We start from the raw sequence: 24375 nt of genomic DNA, 5'->3' as shown, positions 1-24375 counted from the left end.
TTTCTGTTTTGCAGCCATGGAAGGCTTGTTCTTACCATGTACCTCAGGCTGGTCTTTGACTAATGGTAATCCTCAGCACCCCAAACTCTAGAATTATAAAGGCACACACCAAACCTTGGTTCAATGTGGCTTCTGAATAGTCTTTGTAAGGATTTATTTCAAACCTTTTTCATAGACAAGCAATTATTACAGATAACCCTTTTCAAACCACTCATACCACACAGTGAATTTTCTGTGTAAGTGGCCTCTCTATTTTCTGCCATCAATTGAGTTACAGCAGTTTCCATATAACAATGAGATAATTACTTAGCAACCCTCCTTAGTGCCTATCCTTCTTAAAGACTATTAATCATTCTAATCTAAATCCTAACAAGTGCAACAGGACGGACTCAGGACAGTTCTGGGAGCCTCACTCCACCTTTAACAGACAGCTCCATAGTCACAGTTGCTTCAACTTTTAATGTTTGGTTGGTTGATTTTTAAGAGTAAAGAGGTAAACACTGTCTCAGTTTATAATCTTCCTATTACATTCAGGACCTAGAGTTCAGAAGTCAGGTAAATAGTTTGGTCCAAAAATCCATAATAAGAAAGCAACAGCACTAACACTTAAAACTGGGACTTACTCTAAATTTCCTATTGTGGTGCCTATTAAAATGCATAAAGTGAAAGAGAAATCCAAACTTAGAGCTAGCAAATAAACAGAAATACAAAGGACACGAACGTTTTGAAAAGTCAAATAAAGATAGCTATGACTCAACATTTTAAAAACAAACCTAGTGCATAGAGGAAGTGAGAAGTAGCTAACAGAACAGAGACTGACAAGCTAAGGCCCTTTCTTTGTGTCACCCTATAACACAAAATTTCTGTAGATTCTAAATTATTTTTAATAAGTGATTTGGAGATATTTTTAAGTGATATGCAGTTATATTACCAGGAAGAAAGACCTGAAGAGAACATAGGAGCTTTAGTAATTATGCACTACAGGAAAGGCTCATCACCTGCATCAGGTACTGGGCACCTTCTCGCAAGTCATCTGCGTGAACCGGAGCATAGAAAGCCTTCATTTTGTTTTTAATGAGCCATCGCTGATATTTGGCTTGATCGATGGACATCTCTTTCATAGCTTGTCTTCGGGGGCCCTTTAAATTAAATTGTCAAGATTTTTACTTAAAACACAACCCATTTTACACACGCCCACATACAAAAGCCATCCGTACACTAGTGTGAAGGAATGTGCTAAGTGTTGAGACAAGCACGGTAACAGCCTCACGTTCTCCCGGGAAGGAATTCTAATCAGTAAGATTATACAGAACGGAGAGCCCTGCTGCTGCCTGGAGAAGGGAGACTGGAAAGAAGATTTAAACAAAGTATTTCAATCCTAAATTAATGAGAGAAATCTGCAATTACAAAAATGGAAAAGAGATTACACAAAGCAAAATAAAAGCCTTCTATTTCTCTACAGAAAGTTTACTAGTTTGCTTTTTGTTTGGTCTAAGTGTCTGGGTTGTTAGATCACGGTAAGGAGAACAACACTGAAAATCAAAGGAGAACCGTCTTCTGCTCCTAGCTGAAGCAAAGGAGCTTTGCTAACTCAAAATTCCATTTTTATCCTTTTATGCAACATATAAAATTTGTTAGGCACAAATATATAATACAAAAATGTTCAAGTGTTTAAAAGTATTTGTCTTAAAAATAACTATGCAGAGGAAAATACAAACTTTCCTGAGTATATTGTCTTTTTTGTAACATCTTGGGCTCAAGGCACTAGCTTCAAGGAATGAGCTAGAAATAAACTGGAAAACTCTATACACCCTAACTGAGGTCAGTGCTGACAACAGGTCCTCCACACAAGCCCATGTGTGTGTGCACGGATGCTTGTGGCCTGGGCTCTGCAACTAAGAGCAACTGTCACAGCGGTGCAAAGCAATGCACGGCATAATTCCTGGCACCTGGATACAAGAGCAGTGCTGAGGAAGAAACGGCACTCTAGTTGTTTTTTGTTTACCCCCTCCCATGGCCTACCTTTTTTTTTGTTGTTGTTACTCTTAAAGGCCTATTTTTAACTGAATTGAGATTTAGAAATAATTCTCAGTGAAGACAGCCTACATTTCTTGGCAATCTGTTCCTGACATTTTTCTTTGGCTTCCCTTCATTGTCTTGGCTAAATGGCTATTTAATAAATTCTGCAGCCTCCTATTCTCTTAGTGTTGTTTCTTCAGGGCAACATGTGCGCACTTGTGTCAGAGGATGTGTGCAGTAGTATGATGAGTCCGGGGAGCTTGGCCTGGGCATCCCACCATCTTTGTTTGATTGTTTTCTGCTAACATACTGGCAGACATTATAATCATCATCTTTAGAAACCGAAACATTTTCGGGTTCTGAGAGTAATTATCTTCAAAGAATTAACTCTCTGTCTCTCTGGTAACCAAGTTGAAAGCCCTCAGATTGGCATCTACAATGTATCTCAAACAGACTTGAGCCTCTTCAAAGCTCTCCTTGGTCTATAACAGGATGCTGCTTCTTCAACAGCAGGCATACTCTGTTGTGCATCAAGACATTTTGCTTCACAGAAAAACTCTGTTACTGGGCTGGAGAGATGGCTCAGCGGTTAAGAGCACTGACTGCTCTTCCAGAGGTCCTGAGTTCAAATCCCAGCAACCACATGGCGGCTCACAACCACCCATAATGAGATTTGATGCCCTCTTCTGGTGTGTCTGAAGACAGCTACAGTGTACTCATAAATAAAATAAATAAATCTTTAAAAAAAAAAAAAAAAAAAAAAACTCTGTTACAGTTTCCACCAATGATTTGGACAAAACCCTTCCACAACTTCAGCAGTTACTTCTATTACCATGTGCTCCTTATACCAAGTACAAAATTTGTAGCTGACTTCAACGTATTTCCAACAGCCAACTGGGAAGGAGATACTCAGTTTCATCATTAACACAACTGACCAGGAAGTGCCACAAAAAAAAGAGCCACTTTAGTTTCTTATGCAGAACAGGTGAGGCATAAATTCACAATTATTTTCAATATTGAAAATGATTTAATAGGGAAAAAATGCACTACCCTTGGGGTGAAAACATATTATTTTAGTTATTTTACTTTCTACAGATTAAAATGACTAAAGTTCAAAACATCCAGATCTTTTTAAATGTTATTTTGCAGCTGTTTAAAGAAAAAGGTATTTTGAAGAAAATATCTCAAAAAGAGTCCTACAGATCTGTCTAATGATTTCTAATCTAGGTCTATTAATTATAGTCTGTTTGATGAGTCAAAAACATTTTACTATAAAAAACAAGACTGATACATACCATATGTACATGGCCACAGATCATTAAACCAACATTTTTCGTGAAGTCATGAACAAGATGAAGTAAAGCAGGCCGAGAGTTTGGAGAACCTGTCATTACAAGACATTGTGGCCTAATTTAAAATAATAATAAAAAAAAATTAGAACAGTTTGAAATTTTTCTGTAGTTTCTCTAAGAACAAAGCTACATAAGAACTTTTTAAAAAGCATCTTTAATCCTGCCAAAGGATCCAAGTTCAGTTCTTAGCCAGGGGCTACAACTGCTTATAACTTCAGCAGGCCATCAGGGGCCCCCACAGACACAGGCCACATATGCAAATACACATAAATATAAGCAAATGTTTAAAAGAATGCAAACCACCGAAATGGATCTGCTAAGAAGATGCCTCAAATTAAAAATAAATAACAACAACAATAAAGCCTTATAACAAATACTGTACCAGGTATACCTCTACGATAACAAGCAGTACTACTGTGTCCCTGGGAATACTATAGAAATTACCATGTTGTTTAAATGGCATAACAGCTTTTATCTTCAAATGTCATAACTGTCGCAGTCACTTCATAGATCCTGCAAAACTTACTGAGCACAATTAACCCATACTATAAACAAGTGAGTTCCATAATGACACAGACTTCACATATCAACTATCCATCTCATTAAAGCTTACTGTTAAGCCTGTTGGATATGTAAAATCAGATATAGTAGTTTGATCTATCTAGTCCAGTTAGTTCTACTGGGCTAAAATCTTTTAATTCTAGTTAATAATGACAAATGCCAAAACTACACTCAATTATCTATATAATGAGAAGTTGACAAAATATTTAGATGTTTTAAACTATTGTTTTTTGGTTGGGTGTGGTGGTGCATGCCTTTCATCCCAGCACATGGGGCAGAGGCAGGCAGATCTCCGAGTTTGAGGCCAACCTCGTTTATATAGCAAGTTCCAAGACAGTACTGCAGAAGGAAACCTTGACTTCGGAAAAAAATGATTTTCACTAACTAGAAGAAACTAATCTTGTTTATATAACAGTATCCCCTTTATCTACCAAAATTGATTAGTGAGGTTTCTTAACTTTGCCACATCTATAATTAGACAAGCAGAGACGTGACTAGAGCTCTAAGGTAAGGGCTGAAGAAATGCTCAGCAGGTAGGAGCACTTTCTTTTCTTACAGAAGACTATGAGAGGGTTTCCAGGAGCAAGGCCTTCAAAAGGAACACCTTTCAGGTTGTAAGTTTAAAGTTGGTGAATAAAAACAGCCTGCCATTTCAGAGGATTTGATGCTCTCTTCCAATTCACACACATATGTATAGGTAAGAATATGCATATACGTAAAATAAAACTAAATTAATCATTTTTAATTAAGTCTAACTTAGACACTAACTTTTACAGTAGTCCCTAAAATAATAAAAGCATTAACAAAGACTTTTAAAAATACTAACTTATTTGGAATTTTAGTAAAGTAGGTCATATATCAATTCTTTCTGAGAGGGTTGCTTTGGAGTAATCAAAACTAACATCATGGCCCAGACTGTTCAGTGCACTCTTCTGACTATCTGTATGCTTTTCAGCTTCTGCAGGTGGCATGATTTTCTAGCTACAGAACATGCCCTCCCCCCACCTTCCTAGAATAAAGTAACTATGAGTAACTTACAACCTGAAAGGTGTTCCTTTTCCAGGCCTCATTACTTAAAAGTAAGTTGTTCTCCATGTAGTCTTTCTTATAAGCTAGAACATGGACGTACTGATAACTTAAGCACAGCAACAAAGCATATTCTTTTAGGGACCATCCAATACATAAGGATGAGGGGAGCCAAATGACCAAATCTGCCTACCTGCCATGAACCATCCACTCCTAGACATCTACCAATTCCTTTCTTCTTCAATTATGGCATTTTAAAAACCTTCCTGATGGGCAATTTAGAGTCGCCTCTTAACAATATAACTCTGTTAAAGTTACAGAATCACAAAACTCATGGAAAAAAACAACTGAAGAGTAAAGCACCAAAATACTCAAAGCTATAAAGCAAGCAGAATGGTGAAGGAACAAAGCATCATGAGACACTAAATGAGAACATAACACTGTGAAGCTATTGATTCTAAACCTCAAAGGAAGCAGCATGAAGCTATCAGCAACCAGGCATCTCCAAGTATCTCTGCAAACAGCAGTGAAGCTATGTTAGAGAAATCAAAATCAAGAACCCTGGTCAAGAAACCTTCTGTGTACATAAGAAGCAAGTAGCCAGTGCCAAGTCATTTCCATCATTCTGGGGGGCAACCGCATGCGTCTCCTCAGCTACAGAGGCTTCTGTGGTCTAGACACTGAAAGTAGCAAGGGCAGGGTCAGCAGTCTAAAAGAAGAGGACTCAGAAAGTTGTTTGTGGGTAAAACTCTAAAACCTCCACCTCCTTCCCCTACCTGGCTCTTAGAACTCTGATTAACAGGGACACACAAATGGCATAAATATTCATTTCTGAAAAATCTAATCAGATCAAAAAAAAGAAAGCCTTAATTCCCCCAAAGAATGAACAAAGCCACATTAATCTACAATGAGGACTTGATTGGCAGACCTCAGCACCAAAATCCAGACAGCTTCCTTGCCAAGGAGCATATGGGCTACACTTCAGATGAATCCAAGAACCCAAACTAGAGAAAAAGGAAATAGTGAGAAAGAGAAACTGCAAGTAAATCTAATTTTTGGGAACATTGATGAAGGCTTAGATAGATACAAACTACAAAAAAAAAAAAAAAAAGAGTTATTAGTTCTAACAAAAGAGCAAAAGAGCCAAAAAAGAAATTTATATTGTGTTTACATTTTTAAAGTCATGAAAATATAAATGTTAAATATGAATTAATCAAAGTAACACCATAAAATATATTGGAAGTATAAAAAGAATACACCCATGTGCTATGACAAGAGGGACGATAACAGCTAAGCAAGAATGAAATCGCAACATGGCAAGACAGACAGCTTTATACAGTCAATATACAACAAAGTAGTAATGAACCAGCTAAAAACTCAAGAGTGCTACCTGTGGACGAGAAAACGGACATGGAAGACAAAGCAAGCACTGGTTCTCACAGCAGAATTTTACCAACTCTCCTCCCTCTCACATGTCTATAATGTCATGACTTAGAGGGTAGATACAGCTAGGATCCTTGAGTTATGGGACAGTTAGGCTATACAGATAAATAAGTAAACAGCAAAAAAAAAAAAAAAATCAAACTGGGAATAAAAAAGAACTTCAAAAAATCCAATTATAAGTACATATGAGTTTCTGCTGGTTTAAAATTGTGACTTTTGTTCACATCTTCATTTATGTTATACAACTTACAAGAGAATAATTTCTATTTTTTGTCATACTTGACATCAACTGTCTAGACTATGCTAACATTAAAGAGTGTCTACAGGGTTTGCATTCCCCATCCCACCCCACCTTCACATGCAAAGCTGTGATCTCTGTGATCTCTGCCTCTAGAAAAAAGGCAGAGTAGATGAGCAGGCACCCAGACAGCAACACAAGGAGCACTCAATCTTTAATCTTAATAAAATTACAAAAATACATATACCAAAACAGTCCTATCCTAGCCAGGCATGTGTGGTTTAGAACTCGCAAGGGGCGCGGGGCCGGTCAGCTGAACCCGTTCCCCGCAGCCAATGCAGTCCCGGGAACCGTGGCTCAGTCCGTGGTCCTTGGGACTCAGATGGTTCGATCTCGCCAGCACCGCAGGGCTCAGGTGATAGTAGGGTCCCGGGAACAGGGCACCCAGCAGCCGCAGCTGAGTCCCCGGAACAGGGACAGAGGCAACCCGCAGAGGCGAGTGTGCCAGGACCGCTGCTGCAGGGGAGAGAGCCCTGCGGACATCTGCAGCAGAGACCGCAGGGAGGGGCTTTCCCAGTGCCAAGAGAGTCCAAAGTTCCAGGAGACACATGGAATCGAAGACATATAAGTTTTATTGGCCATGATGATGTATCTAGATGTGAATGCTCTCCCCCAAAATGCCAGGAGGGGCCCCCTTATATTGGAAAGAAGAGGGTATAGGGAGATGAAAATTTAGTTATCTACACCCCTGACCATTAGGTAATTCATTAATATGTAAATCTTGAGGCAGAGGCCTGTTTGTCACGTCCTCTACCTGTGCCCCAAGTGAATTAGGTCTCTGGGTTCTGGGGGCGTGGCCAAACACCCCAGGGTGTCTTCTACAGCCCCACATCCCACTCTCTTCTCTTTCATAAAAAAAGGGGCACCTCTGAAGGTGTAGGTTATAGGAGATATATGTAGGCCACATGTGGGGGTGTTACTCCCATGCGACCAATGACTGTTGGCCTCTCTGTGGGAGGGACTGTGGAGGGCTGAAACTGAGAGAGCCAGAGGCCTAGGAAGAGCTCCAATCGCCTTCCGTCCCAGTTTTATCCAAACCAGGGTGCCGGGGTTCTAAAGCTCTTCTACCAGGCATCCAACCTTTTCTCATAGCTCACTGCCCCCACAGGCATGGTGTGGTTACCTTTCATCCCAGCACTCAGGTAGCAGAGGCAGACAGATCTGAGTTCAAGGTTAGCCTGGTCTATACAAAGGGAGTTCCCAGCCAGCCAGAGCTATACAGTGAAACCCTATCACACACAAACAAACAAACCTCTTATGGGAGTCAATTCCCAACACTCACGTAACAGTTCACAACTGTTTGTAACTCCAGTGCCAGGGGATCTAATGCCCTCCTCTGGCACCTGCAGGCACCAAGCACGCAAATGTTACACAGACATACATGCAGGCAAACATCTATATGTAAAAATCCTTACAAAACCTTATAAATTGGTATTCAACATGAATGGTTACAAAGAAAATAAAAATTATGTCTTCAAATTACAGCTCCAAAACTTACAAAAAACCTTTTCGAAAGAAGGTAACTTTTATATGATTTGGTTTTGAATAATTAACTGCTCAAGACCATCCAGACAGAGTATCTTGTACTCCTCCTTACAGAACATTACCAACAAATGATAGGTTTAAGAATGACTTAGCAAGCAGAGAATGGTACCTATCACCTACCTGAAGTTTTTCACATGGTCCTCCACCCCGGAAAGACGAATTGAATGCTGCAATGCACTGAGGTAAGTCAGCGCTTGTGTGGAGGATCCCCAGTTCACATCTGTGGGAGAACAGCATCATGTAGGGCAATACCAATGGCAAACAATTCAAACCCATGAGACTGACAGCAAATTGAGCAGAATTTTCATGTTAAAAATATAAAACAAACTACTCTTCTATAACCTCGCATAATTCCAGGATATAATAAAGTAAGACTATCAGCATGCCTGCTGTTGCATTTGAAAAGAGGCATTGACTTAATAAAGACTTGACAATGGCACTGCAAACATGTGCATATAACTCAAAACAATCTCTTAACAACAACAGTAGCTAAAGACCTGAAGGAAAGGGGCAGATTATAAGTAAATACATTCAAGCTATTTAAACATGGAAACATCATTTCCTATTGAATAAAAAGATAGGGCCTTAAATGATTTTAAACACATTAAAGTATGCTTAGGTATTTTAGAGGACTAACTAATTCAAAAGTTGAAAAACACAGTTTCTTCGTCCATTCATTTCTAGAGCCTCCATCTGAATCCAAGAGCTCATCATTTCATATCCAGATTAAAAATGTTCCATCGCTGTTTAAAACTACCGTATTTTAACTATTCATCTTCTGGCTTAACCAGTGGACCAAACTTTCCTAACTTTTTTTTTAACAGATCTTTTTTCTGTATTCTGAACCAATCCTAGTAGCACTTACCCTCATAAACCTAGACATCATAAATGTGGAAAATGGTAATCACTAACTCTCAGTTTAACAGCAATTATATTTACATATTTAGAAAAATATATCTTTCCATCACTTGAATTCCATGCTACATAGCAGTTCTAAAACAAAAAGAAGCAACCTATATACATATTTGGGTAGTAGCTACTATAGTACTGGAAATCTAGAACTTTCAAAGAACAATTTTAAAACACATTAAGTGCAACAGAATGTCAGCATATTATTTTTCTTTTTATTTTTTTGGTTTAGAACCTGATATTAACTTTATTTGTTTTGAAAAAAATTTAAATTTTGCAAGTACATTTTTGTAGCTGTAATCTTCTATCTGACACAGATTATTGATTGTAGATGTTTTGATTATTTTTCTTAAAATAAGGTTAGTCATAATACTTCATGGGTAAGAATGAAATTCTATAGGAATAAAACATTTTAAAATAGTTCATTGACACTTAATGTAGTTCAAAAAGAAAAACTTATTTAGAAAGAGGGTATTTTAAATTTTACATGTGATACCTTTTCAAATATACAAATGATACTTGAATAAGAAAAGTTACATAAAAAATTGACAAAATTTCTAGCTTAAAATACTGTAAACAAAAGTCTACTGACCTGGTTTTTTGTAAGTAACATAAATGTACAGTCCAAGAACTATCACATATGTGAGCAGTGCAGCCCACCAGTTAATGACAAACATCACTATGCAACAAAGAACTGCTCCAATAAGGGAGATCCACATGTTGTAGTATTTGAATGCAGGACGCCATCCTAACAATGACAGAAAGAAAACATCTCTCAGATTTCTCTCTGCTTTATACAGTGGTGTGTAATTATGTATAAAATAGCTTTCTTTATGGCTGCCACATTCAGATGGCTTTAAGTATTAAATGCAAGGGTAATCCCTAAAACAGTAAAGTCAATGTCTGCTACTGATCACAACTGGTCTTGATAATTCTTAATGACTGAAGACAATATTTTCCTATTACCTTCTAAGACTTTAAGTAAATACAATCTTTTAAAGATTTAAATTAACCTACCACAGTGAGAACTAGAGAAGGGGTATACAAAGGAATGACTCCATCCTGACCTTAGTAGGGCAGCTTTACATTGATGTTTATGAACTTAAAACTACTCATAAAATGTTAAAAGATGATGTTTTAAACTTGTCACTAACAGCTAAAAATATTTTTTAAATAATTTTGAAAGTAAAACTGTGATGCTCAAGAATGTATGTTCACACTTCCTTCTTCTTCTGATAATCTCACGTGATTTACCCTGTTCTAACAAACTTAAATGCTTCTGTACTGATTTTTTCTACTGATTTTCAACCGTTGTCTGTTCATAACAAAGGCCCTCATGGTACTTTTTTCAGTTAATAAAGCCCCCTTATGTTAGAATTCCATAGAATTCAATTGTGTAAAAAACACACTGGGGGCTGGGACTTAAGATTCAGTAGGAAATTGTGTACTTATCCAGTATGAAGAACCAGGCTCAGTTCTCAGCATCAAAAGGAAAATTTTTTGGAAGGTTATTAAATAAGTACAATGTTCTGAGAACTGAATCAGATAGGCAAATAGTAAAGACATTTTTTAAGTAGGAAATAAGTCTTTAGGATGGCGAATGCCATTGTCAATGTTCTGAAGGAAGTAACAGAGAAGGAAGAGTCTGCCATCAGTGCACTTCAGACTTTGAATTTGATGTAACAAAAAGAAAACACATTAATGAACTAAACTCACACATACCAAATTTTAGAATCACAAAAATTTTGTTTCCTCTGAAATAAAAACTATTAATACATACAAATTCTTAAAATATAAAATCACCTGGAGATTTTGCAAGCGATGCATGGAACACTGAAAAGTTGATTAAGGCATATGATGCAAGGAAGAAATTAGAGATAATTGGAGCAATAACATTTAGTTCCGCTGCAAAAAAGAAAAAAAAAAAGAAAGAGATTTAATGGTATTTAAAACTTCAAATTTTCAAATACTTCTAATTTTTAAATAGCATCATAAAGACCCTTAAATCTAACACAGATTGATACTTATATCATGTATCAAATTCACGGCATAATTGGACTTTCACAGTCAACTAATTTGAGTGGCTACACAAAATTCTTTAGGAAGTCTCATGTTATCTATCTCAGCAGTGATGGATCTGTAACAGTAAATGTCAGTTAGAGGCATTATAGTTCATGGGCACTCCAGCATCTTCTTCCTTCCACTATCATCATATGGATTTTAGGAAAAGGATATCCTAGTAGTATGTGCCTATAATCCTAGTCCTTGTGAAAGAAAGGCAGCACCATCAGGAATTCAGTTATCTTTCGCTACAATAGTGAATAATAAGAATCCAGACTAGGCTATATGAATCTTAAAAGGAAGGAAGGAAGGAAGGAAGGAAGGAAGGAAGGAAGGAAGGAAGGAAGGAAGGAAGGAAGGAAAAAAGGAAGGAAGGAAGGAAAAAAGGAAGGAGAAAAAGAGAGAATGTAATTCCTTCTAGCCTTAATTTTTACACATCGGCAGTAAGTTTAATATAAATAATATCAGGCACTACTATCTGCAATATCTTACTTTGATTAAAAAGTGACTTAGGACACTAAGCAAGGCACATTTTGGTAACACTATAAACATACCCAAACCTACATGATATACCATTCATAGAACTAACCAATTAGGATGAATCCAAGTGCAATTAAGAATGTTAAGATGTAACCACGAAGAGGTTCATTATTTTTCCCATAACCTTTAGCAAACATCTGGAAAGCTGGGTAGATATTGTCCTTACATAGAGCCTAACCCAAGGGAAAAAAATACAAACATTAAAACAAAACACATGAAAATTAAGATGTACAAATTTGCAAACAGTTAAAGTAGGTTAATCAAGAATCAAGAATGAAGCCCAAATCTCTCACTTCTAATACTTTTTGTTTTCTGTCTTTCAGTGTTTCACCTACAGACTATAAAGGACATATACATAGTTCAAACAGCAAAGGGCAGTTGGTTTATGACACTGCTAAAGATTTTGTTTGTCGGCCGGGCGGTGGTGGCGCACGCCTTTGATCCCAGCACTTGGGAGGCAGAGGCAGGCGGATTTCTGAGTTCAAGAGTTCGAGGCTAGCCTGGTCTACAGAGTGAGTTCCAGGACAGCCAGGGCTACACAGAGAAACCCTGTCTCGAAAAAAACAAAACAAACAAACAAAAAAAAAGATTTTGTTTGTCTTGCCCTCATGCCATGTTAAAACTCTATTTTGGAAGAATCAGAGAAGCAGTCATTCAAATGAAGTACAATTTAAAAAAAAAAAAAAAAACTAAAAGTTGGCATTATGATACAGTGTACCTATGGCTTTAAGAAAACCAACTCCAAATCTAAAACTTAAAAGATTAAAAACCCTACGTATAAAGTTTAACTACTTTTCTTCAAATCTTAATCGATATTGCCTTAAAAATCTTATTACATACCATTACTATACTTTCTGGCTACAAAAAGAAGAAGGCTAGAAAAATCAACATATATCTCATACAGTAGTTAAAAGCAATTTCCTAATCAGTATTAGATGCTTAACGACCACTACAGGAAGCAATATTCATCCTATCACTTCATCTACTACAATTAATGTAATATAAGCCACATAAATTATTTAGGTTGGCATCATGTTAATTGAAACCATTATTTACTAGTTCTATAAATATGTATATGTAGGTTTGTATAGACCAATCTTGATATATGTATACGCAAACAAACATATGAGATTGATAAAGGTAATTTATCTGAATATAACAATCCAAAATTTGAAATATTATTTTTCAATAAAAATAATATAAAAATATTTACCTGAAATATTTTGGGAGCACTCACGAGAGATGCTAGTGCTGAGGAGAGTGTGGCTGAAAAGATGCCTGCAGAGATCAAGGGTGCAAATCCTGACACCATGCTCATCACCTTAAATAAAAGAAGAGTAAGCAGTCACAATTGGAGTTTTCTAGTAAAGGAACCTAATACTAGAAATAATCTGATAGGAATCTGGTAATAGCAATGAGAAGTAAATTACAAATTATTAAAATAATAAATTTTAGTCTACTACTAAAAATCCTATTCTCTTGTAAATTTCCAAATGTACATATGGCAGAAACAGAGGATAATGAACCACCAACTACACATCACCAGGTTTCACTACAGACAACTGAGGCCAATCCCACATCACTTCCCAACAACTCCTAGGTTTTTAATGCATAAAGGTTCAGTATGTATCTGAGACATCTGTACCTGAGACAAAGACTTTTGAAAACTATAACTAAAGCCATTAGTCCAGCTTATCTGGCCTTTCCTTCACAGTATACCTATGTTGACACAGCAATCAAACTACCTCAACTGTCCCCATTTTCTTGGTCATTAAGATTAAAACAGGTTGATTTGTTTATTTTTAAACCAGCTCTCAAAAATTACTGCTATTATTTGGTTGATGTGTTTTTTTCAATATTTGTAATATATGGTTTCATATTTTAATTTTTCTAATTTTTTCCTGTCATTTTCTGAAGCCCCTATCCTATATCATGTGGTGTGCTAACCCTCTCTCTCCATTATATAACCCATTTCTCTCATCCTAGGATCTAGAAAACTGATGGTTAGATCCAGCCAATAAGTCAGACTGAGGTTAATCTTTTATCAAAGTGTACTACATCAAGGTGGTTTATTTGTATGGGCTGTACTGTAGGTATGAAGTTTTTTTTTTTAAGTATGTAACAGTTAAATGTAAAAATGTCAAGCCAAAAGGTAATGATGCAAATTCTATCTGCTTCTAAATAAACTGGGATACAAGAAGTTATAAACAAAACACGACTAACCACACACCGATAAATGATGAAGGTAGGTAACGTGTGCATTATGTTCATTACAGTGCTTTCCCCGTGCACGTTGTCCAAATCGTTCCACACATATGTGTGCACTCCTCCCAGACTCAGAGTTAGGCATGAAAACTTCAGGCTCAACTCTCCACAAGCATTGTCCTTTGCACAAATCATATCAGTGTCCTATACTTAGTATCAGAAAATAATACATGAAAAGCCAACTTGACTTCTGGCTTTCCAGTTTAACATTTTCCCTCAGCACTTCCTAAAATTTAATGGTGGAAAGGAGAAGGACATAGTGACACTGAATGAAAACAGTGGTTACATCACTGTTGTCCACAGTAAAGCAGTAAAGATGACCAGCAAGATGGCTCTCCGAATGAAGTGCTGAATGGAGGTAAGGAATAGTAGTGTGACTGCACAAACTTGCTAAACACAGTGATCAAGTCCAGGATAAACAGGCTGGGAGCAATAAGGACACAAAAATAAATATAACAAGATAATTTAAAACCAGCAAGATATCCTAAAAGCCTCTACTCCCTTGAGCACAAAGTCACTTATATATGAAAACCAGCAACTGAAAGTGGGGCTTGTATGGGTTTCCTAACAGCCATCTGAGGTGGTCTAACTGAGAATGGTCCCCATAGGCTCACATGTTTGCATGCAAAGCTCCTAGCTGATGAAATGTTTGGAAAGATTAGGAAGTGTGACCACTTTTGGAAACTATATGTTGCTGGGGTGGGCTTTGAGTTTCAAAAGCCTACACCAGACCCAGTGTCTGTCTCTCTCTGCCTGCTGTCTGAAGATCAGGAATTAAATCTCTCAGCTACTTCTCTAGCAACATGTCTACCTGCATGTTCACCACAATGATAACAGATTAAGTCTCTGAAACTGTACACAAGCCCCCAATTAAATGCTTCCCCTTATAAATGTTGTCTTGGTCAGGGTGTCTCTTCAAAGCACCAGAACACCAAGGCAGCATGTAACTTACATACTGCTTAGTTATAGTCTATTGACAATACTTGCTTTCTAAATAACACTTGATTTATACAAAATTGCCCCATCGCCATTTTGTATTTTTTCCCACAGCATTATTATAAGTTTTACTTATTTAAATTAAAACAGAGCTTGACTCAAATGAGTCTGTAAGAAAAATCATAAAGAACATAGCTTTTTATTTCCAGGAAACACACAGAAATCTGACTAGCACTTAAGTCAATGGGTAGAGGTCAATGTTTGTATATTTTATACATGATTTCAATGTCAGAATTGGAGTGAACCATTAAATTAGCATGAATATTTTTATTTCTACAATTTTTCCCAAATCTTGTGACTAGAAAATTCAAATTTGTATCACATAACTGAATACAACACTTACAAACACAAATAAATTGGTTGAAACTATACAAAGGAATATAAAATGCCATCAAGCTGCACTTTAGTTAGAAATTTTATTTATAAAGTTGTATTATGAAATATTTACATATTACTAATAGTAATATATGTTCCAACAATATCCAGATCCTCACTACTCTTAATTATGATTTGATAACAAAATTTCTATTTTTTTACTTGGGATCTATAGAAATCCATACTCTATACAATTACTATTTTGTATTACCCACTTAAATCTATGTATGTATGCTTGTTTTGATCATCTTAGAACATTATTTCCCTAGGTTCTAACTAATAAATCTGACATACTAAAATTTTACTTCACTGTACTATCTTTTTCCTATGTGTATGTTCATAAAAAGGGAAAAGAATAGTCCTGGGTGTCCTTCCTCAGATACTGCCCAGCTTTTCTTAAAACAATCTCAAAACTGGCCTGAAATTTGCATCAGAAAAGCTGGGCCTTCTACCAGAAAGCCCCAAGTAGTTAGTTGTCTCCCCCTCCTTGACTCTGAAATTACAAGCATACACAACTACACTCGGATTTTTACAAGTCTTCTGGGAAGCAAATTCATGTTCACGTGCACCAACTAAGCTATTTCCTCAGCCCCTTGGATTTAACATCTTAACAGAGGTAAATAAAAAACAAAGAATTAGCAGTCTCCAAAAATTTAATAGCTGATCTTTATACAGTTTACATGTTTAAAACATTCTCTAACTTTTCTGCATCTATTCATAAATTCCCTTGTTAAGTGGTGGTTTGGTATAGCATGAACCTACATATTCCATACCTAATTAATTAGTAATACTATTAACACCTCTGTGTGTACATATACATGTATGTATATATGTATGTGTGTAAGTACATATGTATGTATTGAGAAAAGGTATCATGTGGTCCAAGTTGTTTGCTACATAGTTAAGGATGACCTGAAGCTGGTGATCCTCCTATTCTATCTCCCAAATGCTGGGATTACGGACATGTGCCACTTCACCCAGTTTGTGTGGTGCTAAGGATCAGGGTTTCGTGAATGCTAGACAAGCACCTACCAACAAGTCACATGCCCAGCTCTACTGATCAGTGTATCTTAACAGTTTATTTATACATAAACAATGAGGGTACTACTAATTATTAGGAAGCTAAAATTGCTAGAACTACTTTGGAAGAAGTTAATCTGACTTCAAGACTTACTATATACTAACTACATGAATGAGGACTGACACTGATGAACAAATAGACCCAAAGTTCAATGTAAAAGAGCAGACAGAACCCAGAAACAGACCAGACAAAATGACTTTTATGAAAGATGCTTGTTCCATGGCTTTCTGAAATAGTATAAAATAGTATACCCAAATGCTATGTGTATATGCACTGTACAGTACTAGAAGAGTATAACTCTTCGGGGCTTTGTTTTATTCATGAATAGGGTATTTTGGTTTTTTTTGTTTTTTTTTGTTTTTTTAGTTTTTTTGAGACAGGGTTTCTCTGTGTAGCCCTGGCTGTCCTGGAACTCACTCTGTAGACCAGGCTGGCCTCGAACTCAGAAATCCGCCTGCCTCTGCCTCCCAAGTGCTGGGATTAAAGGTGTGCGCCACCACCGCCCGGCTATTCATGAATAGTTTATAGAGTTTATTTACTCTTTTGTGTTTTTTCCATTTGTCTAGTTAGTGACAACAGGGTCTAGTAGGAGCAGCAGTATCAACCATCTTCCCTAATGTATAGGGACATTCTGAAAGGCCAGTTTTCAGGTGGTCTAATCCCTAAATACAGAATGTCTATATAATACAAACTCAATGCTCACCTGAAAGTTGTTCATTAGCCCATAAGAACAAGGATTGCTTTCACAATAAGAAAAGTCAAAGTTTAATTTGCAGGCTGCAGATGTACAGTTTGTTAGCTCTGTGGTAATGGTATCATTAACATTCCCAGTGGCATCCCGAACAACACAAGAACCTGAAGCACAAGTAACAATGAGAATAAGTCATATCTGCATTCCTCTTAGAATTATACATCCATTCATGAAATCTCAGTACAGTCTAGGTACACATTCATAATAGCATATGCTGCACTTACACATATCTTACCTCTGAATGAAGACAAGTTTGGGGATGACTGAAATTTAAGTAATGAACTGAACCTTCTATTTAAAAAAAAAAAAATGTTTCCACAAATTCGGGAAAACCTTGTACAAACATTTCAGGCCTAGATGGACTACAAACTTGGCTGCTTTTGTTTCTCTCTACCTTTCAACCATGCTGACAGAAGCACCTTTCCTTCTACATGCATCTGAGACCTTATAGGACTGGAGAGAGACGAAAACCCTGTGACTACAAACAGCTTGCAAGCAGCCATGCCTTCCATGTCCTGTGCCTGGTTTCATTGGGAGACAGTCACTGTATTCTAGGCTGGGCACACATAAGGGAGAATCCTGTGCCTGACTACTGAGCAAGGGGATAACATACAGTGTGTGGCTAGGCCTGACATGTTTGGGTGATAAAGGTTCTGTTGGTCTGAACTAGTCAGAAAACCACTGTACAGAGCTTTCGCTGGCCCCTCCTGAGCACCCAAAGGGGCAGCCACTGCTTACTTAGCACAGATTGAATGAAGTGAACATGAGGTCCAACACCAGAGGGTCAGACATGTCAAGAGATGTACCCTTAGCAATAAATTATTTTAAAAGTTGGAACATAATCAGTTATTCCATTAGCTAAATTAAAAACAAATTTTATTTAGCTTAGCTACATAATATAAGCATATTTGAAAGTTTTAGGGAAACATAAATTTTGTTAAATGAGTATGCTTATATACATAGTTGTTTTCTCAAACAAATTTGAGAATTACATATTAAGAATATATTATATCAGGGAGGAGGTATAAGATATGGAACAGTCTGAGGTTGGACCGCGAAGGGAATAAAGACGGGATTGTAAAAAAAATATCTGAAGAATAAAAATTAAAAAAAAAAAAAAGAATATGCCGGGTGGTGGTGGCGCACGCCTTTAATCCCAGCACTTGGGAGGCAGAGGCAGGCGGATTTCTGAGTTTGAGGCCAGCCTGGTCTACAGAGTGAGTTCCAGGACAGCCAGGGCTACACAGAGAAACCCTGTCTCGAAAAACCAAAAAACAAAAAGAATATACCATACCCAAAATCATTTTTAAAGGGCAATTTGGCCCAACAGTTAGCATTTCTAACTTTTGTTCAGTTAAATTTCAAAATTACACTAAGAGATAACTTAAAAATACAGTTTTGTTGCTACTTCTGAACAAAATGTGGGAAAATTACAGTATTCTTACTAAATATGCATGGAAGCATCTTACCATAAAATTAATAAATTCAGAGCTTACAATTTTATTTGAAAATGAATAGATGTATGCAGAATAGGGTTCAAGTGATTGCTTGGGCCTTCCCATTCTTTAAAACTTTATTTGACATTAAAGAGTAGTAACAATAGCTAACTTAACAAAGCAACTAACTATGACTTTTTTAACCAAAAATTTTGAAATAGTAAAGGTAGAAAATGCTGTAGTAATATTTATGCTATGACATCACGAAATTTCTGAGACACATAAAGAAACAAAGGCTATTTACCTACAGATACTGCAATTCCTATGTAAACCACTGTAGTAATCAAAATGGCTAAGAGTGTTCCTTTGGGTATGGCTGACTGAGGATCCTAAAAGACAAGAAGACATTTTTAGTCTATCTTTAAAAATAAATGCACGCATAGCATTTCTTTACATATCAGTAATGATACAGTACTTCATAATACTTACTGCAAGATCACCTGAGATATTTGCTCCAGCTAGAATACCAGTTGCAGCAGGAAAAAAGATGGCAAATACAGAAAAGAAAGTCTCATCTTCTCGAAAATCTGGTCCAAAGTTCTCATTAAATATTTCAGCTACAGAAGACAAAATATTTTGACAATTACTAGACAGCAAATAAGACCAAAATAATTTAGATTAAGAATAATCAGTATAAGGTGGATTTCTGAGTTCGAGGCCAGCCTGGTCTACAGAGTGAGTTCCAGGACAGCCAGGGCTACACAGAGAAACCCTGTCTCGAAAAATCAAAATAATAATAATCAGTATATATGGTCTCTACACAATTGCTTATTCTTATTTAATGTTCATTAAGTTATCAGTGTTCCTGTTTTCTGGTATGAAGGAATGGATGATAATCAAATGGTGATCTAATCTTTGTTATAGCTTACTTTTTTGGTATCTCTTACCAGTAATTTAAAGAACCTTCAAACTTGTTATCACTAACTCAAACAAAAATCACAAGTATAGATTACTACTCCACTCTCCCCTAAAGAAAACAAGTCAAAACCACAACATCTCCTAAGAAAGGAGGTGGGATCTCTGGAGCCAACCTGTCCTACTCTCTGCTACCCACTCCCACTCCCACTCCCACCAATTCTTAACACAGCCTTCCCTATCTTCTGAGACAGATTATTTTTAGCTAAAAACATAAAGAAATAAGTCTACAGGAGCAATTAAAAATTTAAATGTGACAATCTCCTAAAGTTAGTTTGAACTCTGAGACACCAAAATAAAAAATATGGTTGGCAGGCCAGGATCATGATAAATACAACTGTGCACTGAAAGGAATGAGAAAGTATGGTGGATAGTTATTGTATCACCTTGGCAAAAGCTATATTCATCCAAGAAAAGGGAACCTTAATTAAGAAATCGTCTCCTCCCATAAGGTCCAGCTATATGCAAGTCTGTAAGACATTTTCTTAACTATTGGTTGATTGAGGAGGCCCAGAGCATTGTGGGTAGTATCATCGCTGAGTTGGTGGTCCTGGGTTGTATAAGAAGGCAGAATGAGCAAGCCAGTAAGCAGCAGCACTCCATGGCCTCTGAATCAGCTCCTGCCTCCAGGTTCCTAACGTGTTTGAGTTCCTATTCTGACCTCCTAGGATGATGAACAGTGTGATATGGAGCCCAAGCTGCATTTGGTCATGGTATTTCATTACAGCAATTGTAACCTTAAGACCTAATCACCTAATGGTTTCCAGAATACCATCCTGGAAGTACTTGTAACAGAGCCCCTGGCCCTCACCTCTGCAAACCATCCTTCTCTCATCTCTCCTTTTTTCTTCTCAGTCTCAGACTTATCCTACTACTAAAATGAAATTTCCATTTTTCCTTTCATTTACAGTAAGTACCACATGGAGTTCATGGAGTTCACCACTTACAGCATATAGAAGTGTAAGTCAAAAACCCATTCCTCTCCAACTTGCTTTTTGGTCATGGTGTTTCATCGTAGCAACAGTAACCCTAACTAAGACAGAGGGGTAAGAGGAGTAAAAGATACAGCAATCACTGAGTTGAGAGCAGAGCACCAGTCTCACAGCCAACGAGGAAAGCCTTTCAAAAAGGAGAAGAATGTGACTAAGGAAGGAGAGGAAACAATCTATGCTGTTCTATGTTAGTGTGACTTGATAGAGGCCCACTCAAGGATTACTAATAAAATCATTTGGTTAAAGTTAGATGGAGGCAAAGCTATACACTGTCTTAAAGTATCACTTATTAAATGGCAACTTCCCAAGAGGGAAGCCTCTTAGTCATCACATTAACAAAAAGATAAAAATTAACACAATAGTGGGGAAGATCACACCAGGACCTTATTCCAGGTGCTGAGAACACATCATTTACCAAGCTAATGTAAACAAAACATCTGGAGAAATAACTCCACACATATAACAAGTAAGTATCTGTAATCTTGAAAACTGTCACACAAGACAAAAGAGCTTAATGAGACTGAAGATTACATAATGAGTCATATTTTTGTTTTGTTTCAAATGGGAAAGAAAAGCAAACAACTTAATGCAACTGATCCTGAACTGAAAAACCAGCTGTTGCTATTAGGAGGCCCATGAAGACTAAAACATTTGTGCATTTGTGCGTAAGACCAAAGGTACATTTCCTAAATTGTCATTTTCCTTAGTAGATAGGAGCTCAAGAATTTAGAGATTAAAAGTCATGATTTTTGCAACATCTGTCTGCTTTCACAATCCATAGCACTTTTAAAACTGTTATGTTTAAAACATCAGATGCCAAGTAAAATTTTGGTTAATGATAGACAATATAAATAACAGGTTCTATAACTTTATCCAGTCTGACGACATCATAGACATTTTAGAGTAAGTAAACCTAGGATGTATGTGTAACATACATGTGTATGTGTAAAATCACCTAAAGATACATTTTCACATTCCCATTATCAAGAAACACAAAACTGGACACATAATGAGAGCCCTGCTGGCACCTCCTCCTTAGACAGACTGGCAGAATTCTCTACATTCTACCCCTGCTGCTAATACTCAAACACAAAAGATAAAAATGAAAGTGATTTTACTCTAATTGTACAGACTAAATATAAAGAGGGCAAAACCTGAATTATTAATTAGTGTGAATCACCAGACCAAACATAATTACAATATAAATTACCTAAAATGTACTAAATTTAGTTAAGAGCACAATGCTGTAATTTGCACTTAAGAAAGTATTCCATCTTTTTACTTACATTTATAGCCAAAGAAACCCTTGGGCTTCTTGCTCTCCAGTGAGATAAACGTTCCTATGACAAAGTCAGCGATGGCCAGAAGAAGAATCACCAGAAGGACGATCTGAGCCTGTGGTTTTAAATACTGAAAATCACAACCTTGTCTCCTGTACTCACTTCCATTACACAGACAATTTGTCTTGTTTTGTTTGTCTGCCAAATGTCTTAAAGGATGCAAAGTATTCAGTAGGTACTCAATAAATGCTACTACATGAATAACAGCTCTTAAAGTACTATATTAAAGCTAGATGCAGTGTGGTGAGCCTGAACCTTCCACTTGTCAGATAATCTGCAAAGAGAAGGATCAATCACAAGTCTGTGACTAGTCCCAGCTCTGAGATTATTAGTGAGACCCTGCCTCAGGCAAAACTGACAATGTTCAATTATGGACAGAATCATGCCACCCATCTCTAAAACAAGTCCTAAAGATAGGAAAATCCCCATGCAAGCCACAGGCTTTTCATTCTATACAACTCTCCCTACCTCCCTGCCCAGACTACCATCTTGGGATGGTAAAGAATATGTTTGCTGCCAACACAAGTTTCATATCAGGTCCACACATCATGCTGTATCTGTCTGCAACTGTTCTAAGAAAGAAGGAAAAACAGAAAGAAATGCCAAGGGGGGAACTCAGAGGCAAAGGCGCCAAAGGGGAGAAAGCATTAAAGCTATCAACTTTTCTCCAACATTAGCTTCTAATAAAGTCTGGGTAAATATTGTCATCTGCGCAAATAACAACTTTTAAACAACATTTAAAAATATGATTATTAAGGAAATGGAGCCACATGTGCCATAACATGTGTGGAGCTCAGAGGATACTCTAGGAAGTTGGATCTCTCCTACTTCCACCTTGAATCCAGCTCAGATCACAGGGCTTCCTTATATAGCAAGCACCTTTATCTCCTGAGATGTCTTGCTGGTCCAGCAAGAACTTCTTACACATTAATTGTGGTCCAAGAAGGATGAAATTATAACCTTTTTCAGTAAAGTCAATTTTTACAGTTGTAAATAAATGAAAGACTGGAATACACTCGATGGTAGACAGAACACCTATCACACAACAGGCCTTGTGCTCAATTCTTAAGCACTCAAAAACAAGCATACAGAAAGGAAAGCACTGTTTAACTGGATTTAAAATGGGTATCTTCAAATATATCATTTTAAATGCCTATACTTATATATCATAAACTTCTATAAAAATGGCCACTTTTTCCACTACAGTCTGAACACTTCCCAGTTTGAGTTTCCTAGAACACAGGCTGTGTGGACTAAATGCTGACAAATCTATCTTGTCACAGCTCACCTTTGCTTCCCACTCCATTCCAGCCACTGAGATTCCCAGAAGAATCACTACTGTAATAGCTCCAATAATTCGGATATCATTGATTTCATCTATCATAAGTATGGAATGTTCCTACAAAGGAGAAATACAATGAACAGCTCTTTACATACAGACACTGCATTGTTGCTTACTAAAGCGACGGACAGAAGTAGGTATAATGATGCATGTTTTGTGTTCCCAGTCCTTGGAAGTCAAAGGCAGGATTATCAAAATTTCAAGGCTAACCTGGTTTATGCTACAAGTTCCTAGCCACCCACATTGCAAGACCCTGTCTCAAAATCAAGAGAAATAAAAGAAAAAAAAAAAGGAAAAAAAATACTAATTACGGCCGGGCGGTGGTGGCTCACACCTTTAATCCCAGCACTTGGGAGGCAGAGGCAGGCGGATTTCTGAGTTCAGGAGTTCGAGGCTAGCCTGGTCTACAGAGTGAGTTCCAGGACAGCCAGGGCTATACAGAGAAACCCTGTCTCGAAAAAACAAAAAACAAAACAAAACAAAAAACAAAACTAATTACTATTAGTTGTTGTTCAACTAATATCTTAGCTATCTAATGTCTTATTAAATTACTATTACTGGTATATCTGATATGGAACCAATAAATCAAAAAAGGAATTACCAACCAAGAAAAGTATAATCTGACTGGTACTGTTAGGTTTTATAATGTGGCATTAACAGAAATGTATCCTGTGTTTGATATAGTTAGTGAACTCATGCTTTAATGGTCTTTAATAACACAAGAGGGATAAAGAATAAACCCTCACACTATTGTAAAAACCCCAGTTCTTACTCCATAAGCAAAAAATTACTTTTAAGAGTTAATAATGTAGATAGCATGTTTTAAAGCTCATGTATAGGTTGGATGTGTGCATGTGTGTATCATCTCAGTGAAGATTTGACAAATGAATGACTAGGTCCAATTACCTTAAGCAGCTCCACCACAGTCTCTGCAAATCCAACAACATACATAGCAACTGCCACTGCATTGGCAAAAGCAAAGATCAAGCCAATTGCACCACCAAATTCTGGCCCTAGACTTCTGGAGATTAAATAGTATGCTCCTCCTAAGAAAAAGATTAAAAACCA

At 37.0% G+C, this 24375-nt stretch overlaps 1 protein-coding gene across 1 annotated transcript in view; it reads right to left on the bottom strand.

Moving 5' to 3' along the window:
• Slc12a2 (solute carrier family 12 member 2) overlaps window positions 1–24375 on the bottom strand; it is a 78219-nt gene that overhangs the window by 31024 nt on the left and 22820 nt on the right. Inside the window, exons 5-17 of the mRNA XM_028777123.1 lie at window positions 24214–24353; window positions 23254–23364; window positions 21912–22020; window positions 19148–19275; window positions 18963–19047; window positions 17175–17326; window positions 12968–13075; window positions 11804–11927; window positions 10957–11058; window positions 9746–9901; window positions 8365–8464; window positions 3315–3426; window positions 999–1139 (exon numbers count right to left, since the gene is read on the bottom strand). Coding sequence (XP_028632956.1) covers window positions 999–1139; window positions 3315–3426; window positions 8365–8464; window positions 9746–9901; window positions 10957–11058; window positions 11804–11927; window positions 12968–13075; window positions 17175–17326; window positions 18963–19047; window positions 19148–19275; window positions 21912–22020; window positions 23254–23364; window positions 24214–24353 — 1568 coding nt within the window. The remainder of the gene's footprint in view (window positions 1–998; window positions 1140–3314; window positions 3427–8364; window positions 8465–9745; window positions 9902–10956; window positions 11059–11803; window positions 11928–12967; window positions 13076–17174; window positions 17327–18962; window positions 19048–19147; window positions 19276–21911; window positions 22021–23253; window positions 23365–24213; window positions 24354–24375) is intronic.

This window comes from Grammomys surdaster, unplaced genomic scaffold (assembly GCF_004785775.1).
Source record: "Grammomys surdaster isolate TR1022 unplaced genomic scaffold, NIH_TR_1.0 278, whole genome shotgun sequence".
In the NCBI taxonomy this organism is placed as follows: domain Eukaryota; kingdom Metazoa; phylum Chordata; class Mammalia; order Rodentia; family Muridae; genus Grammomys; species Grammomys surdaster.
This window is presented reverse-complemented; position numbering and strand designations above follow the sequence as displayed.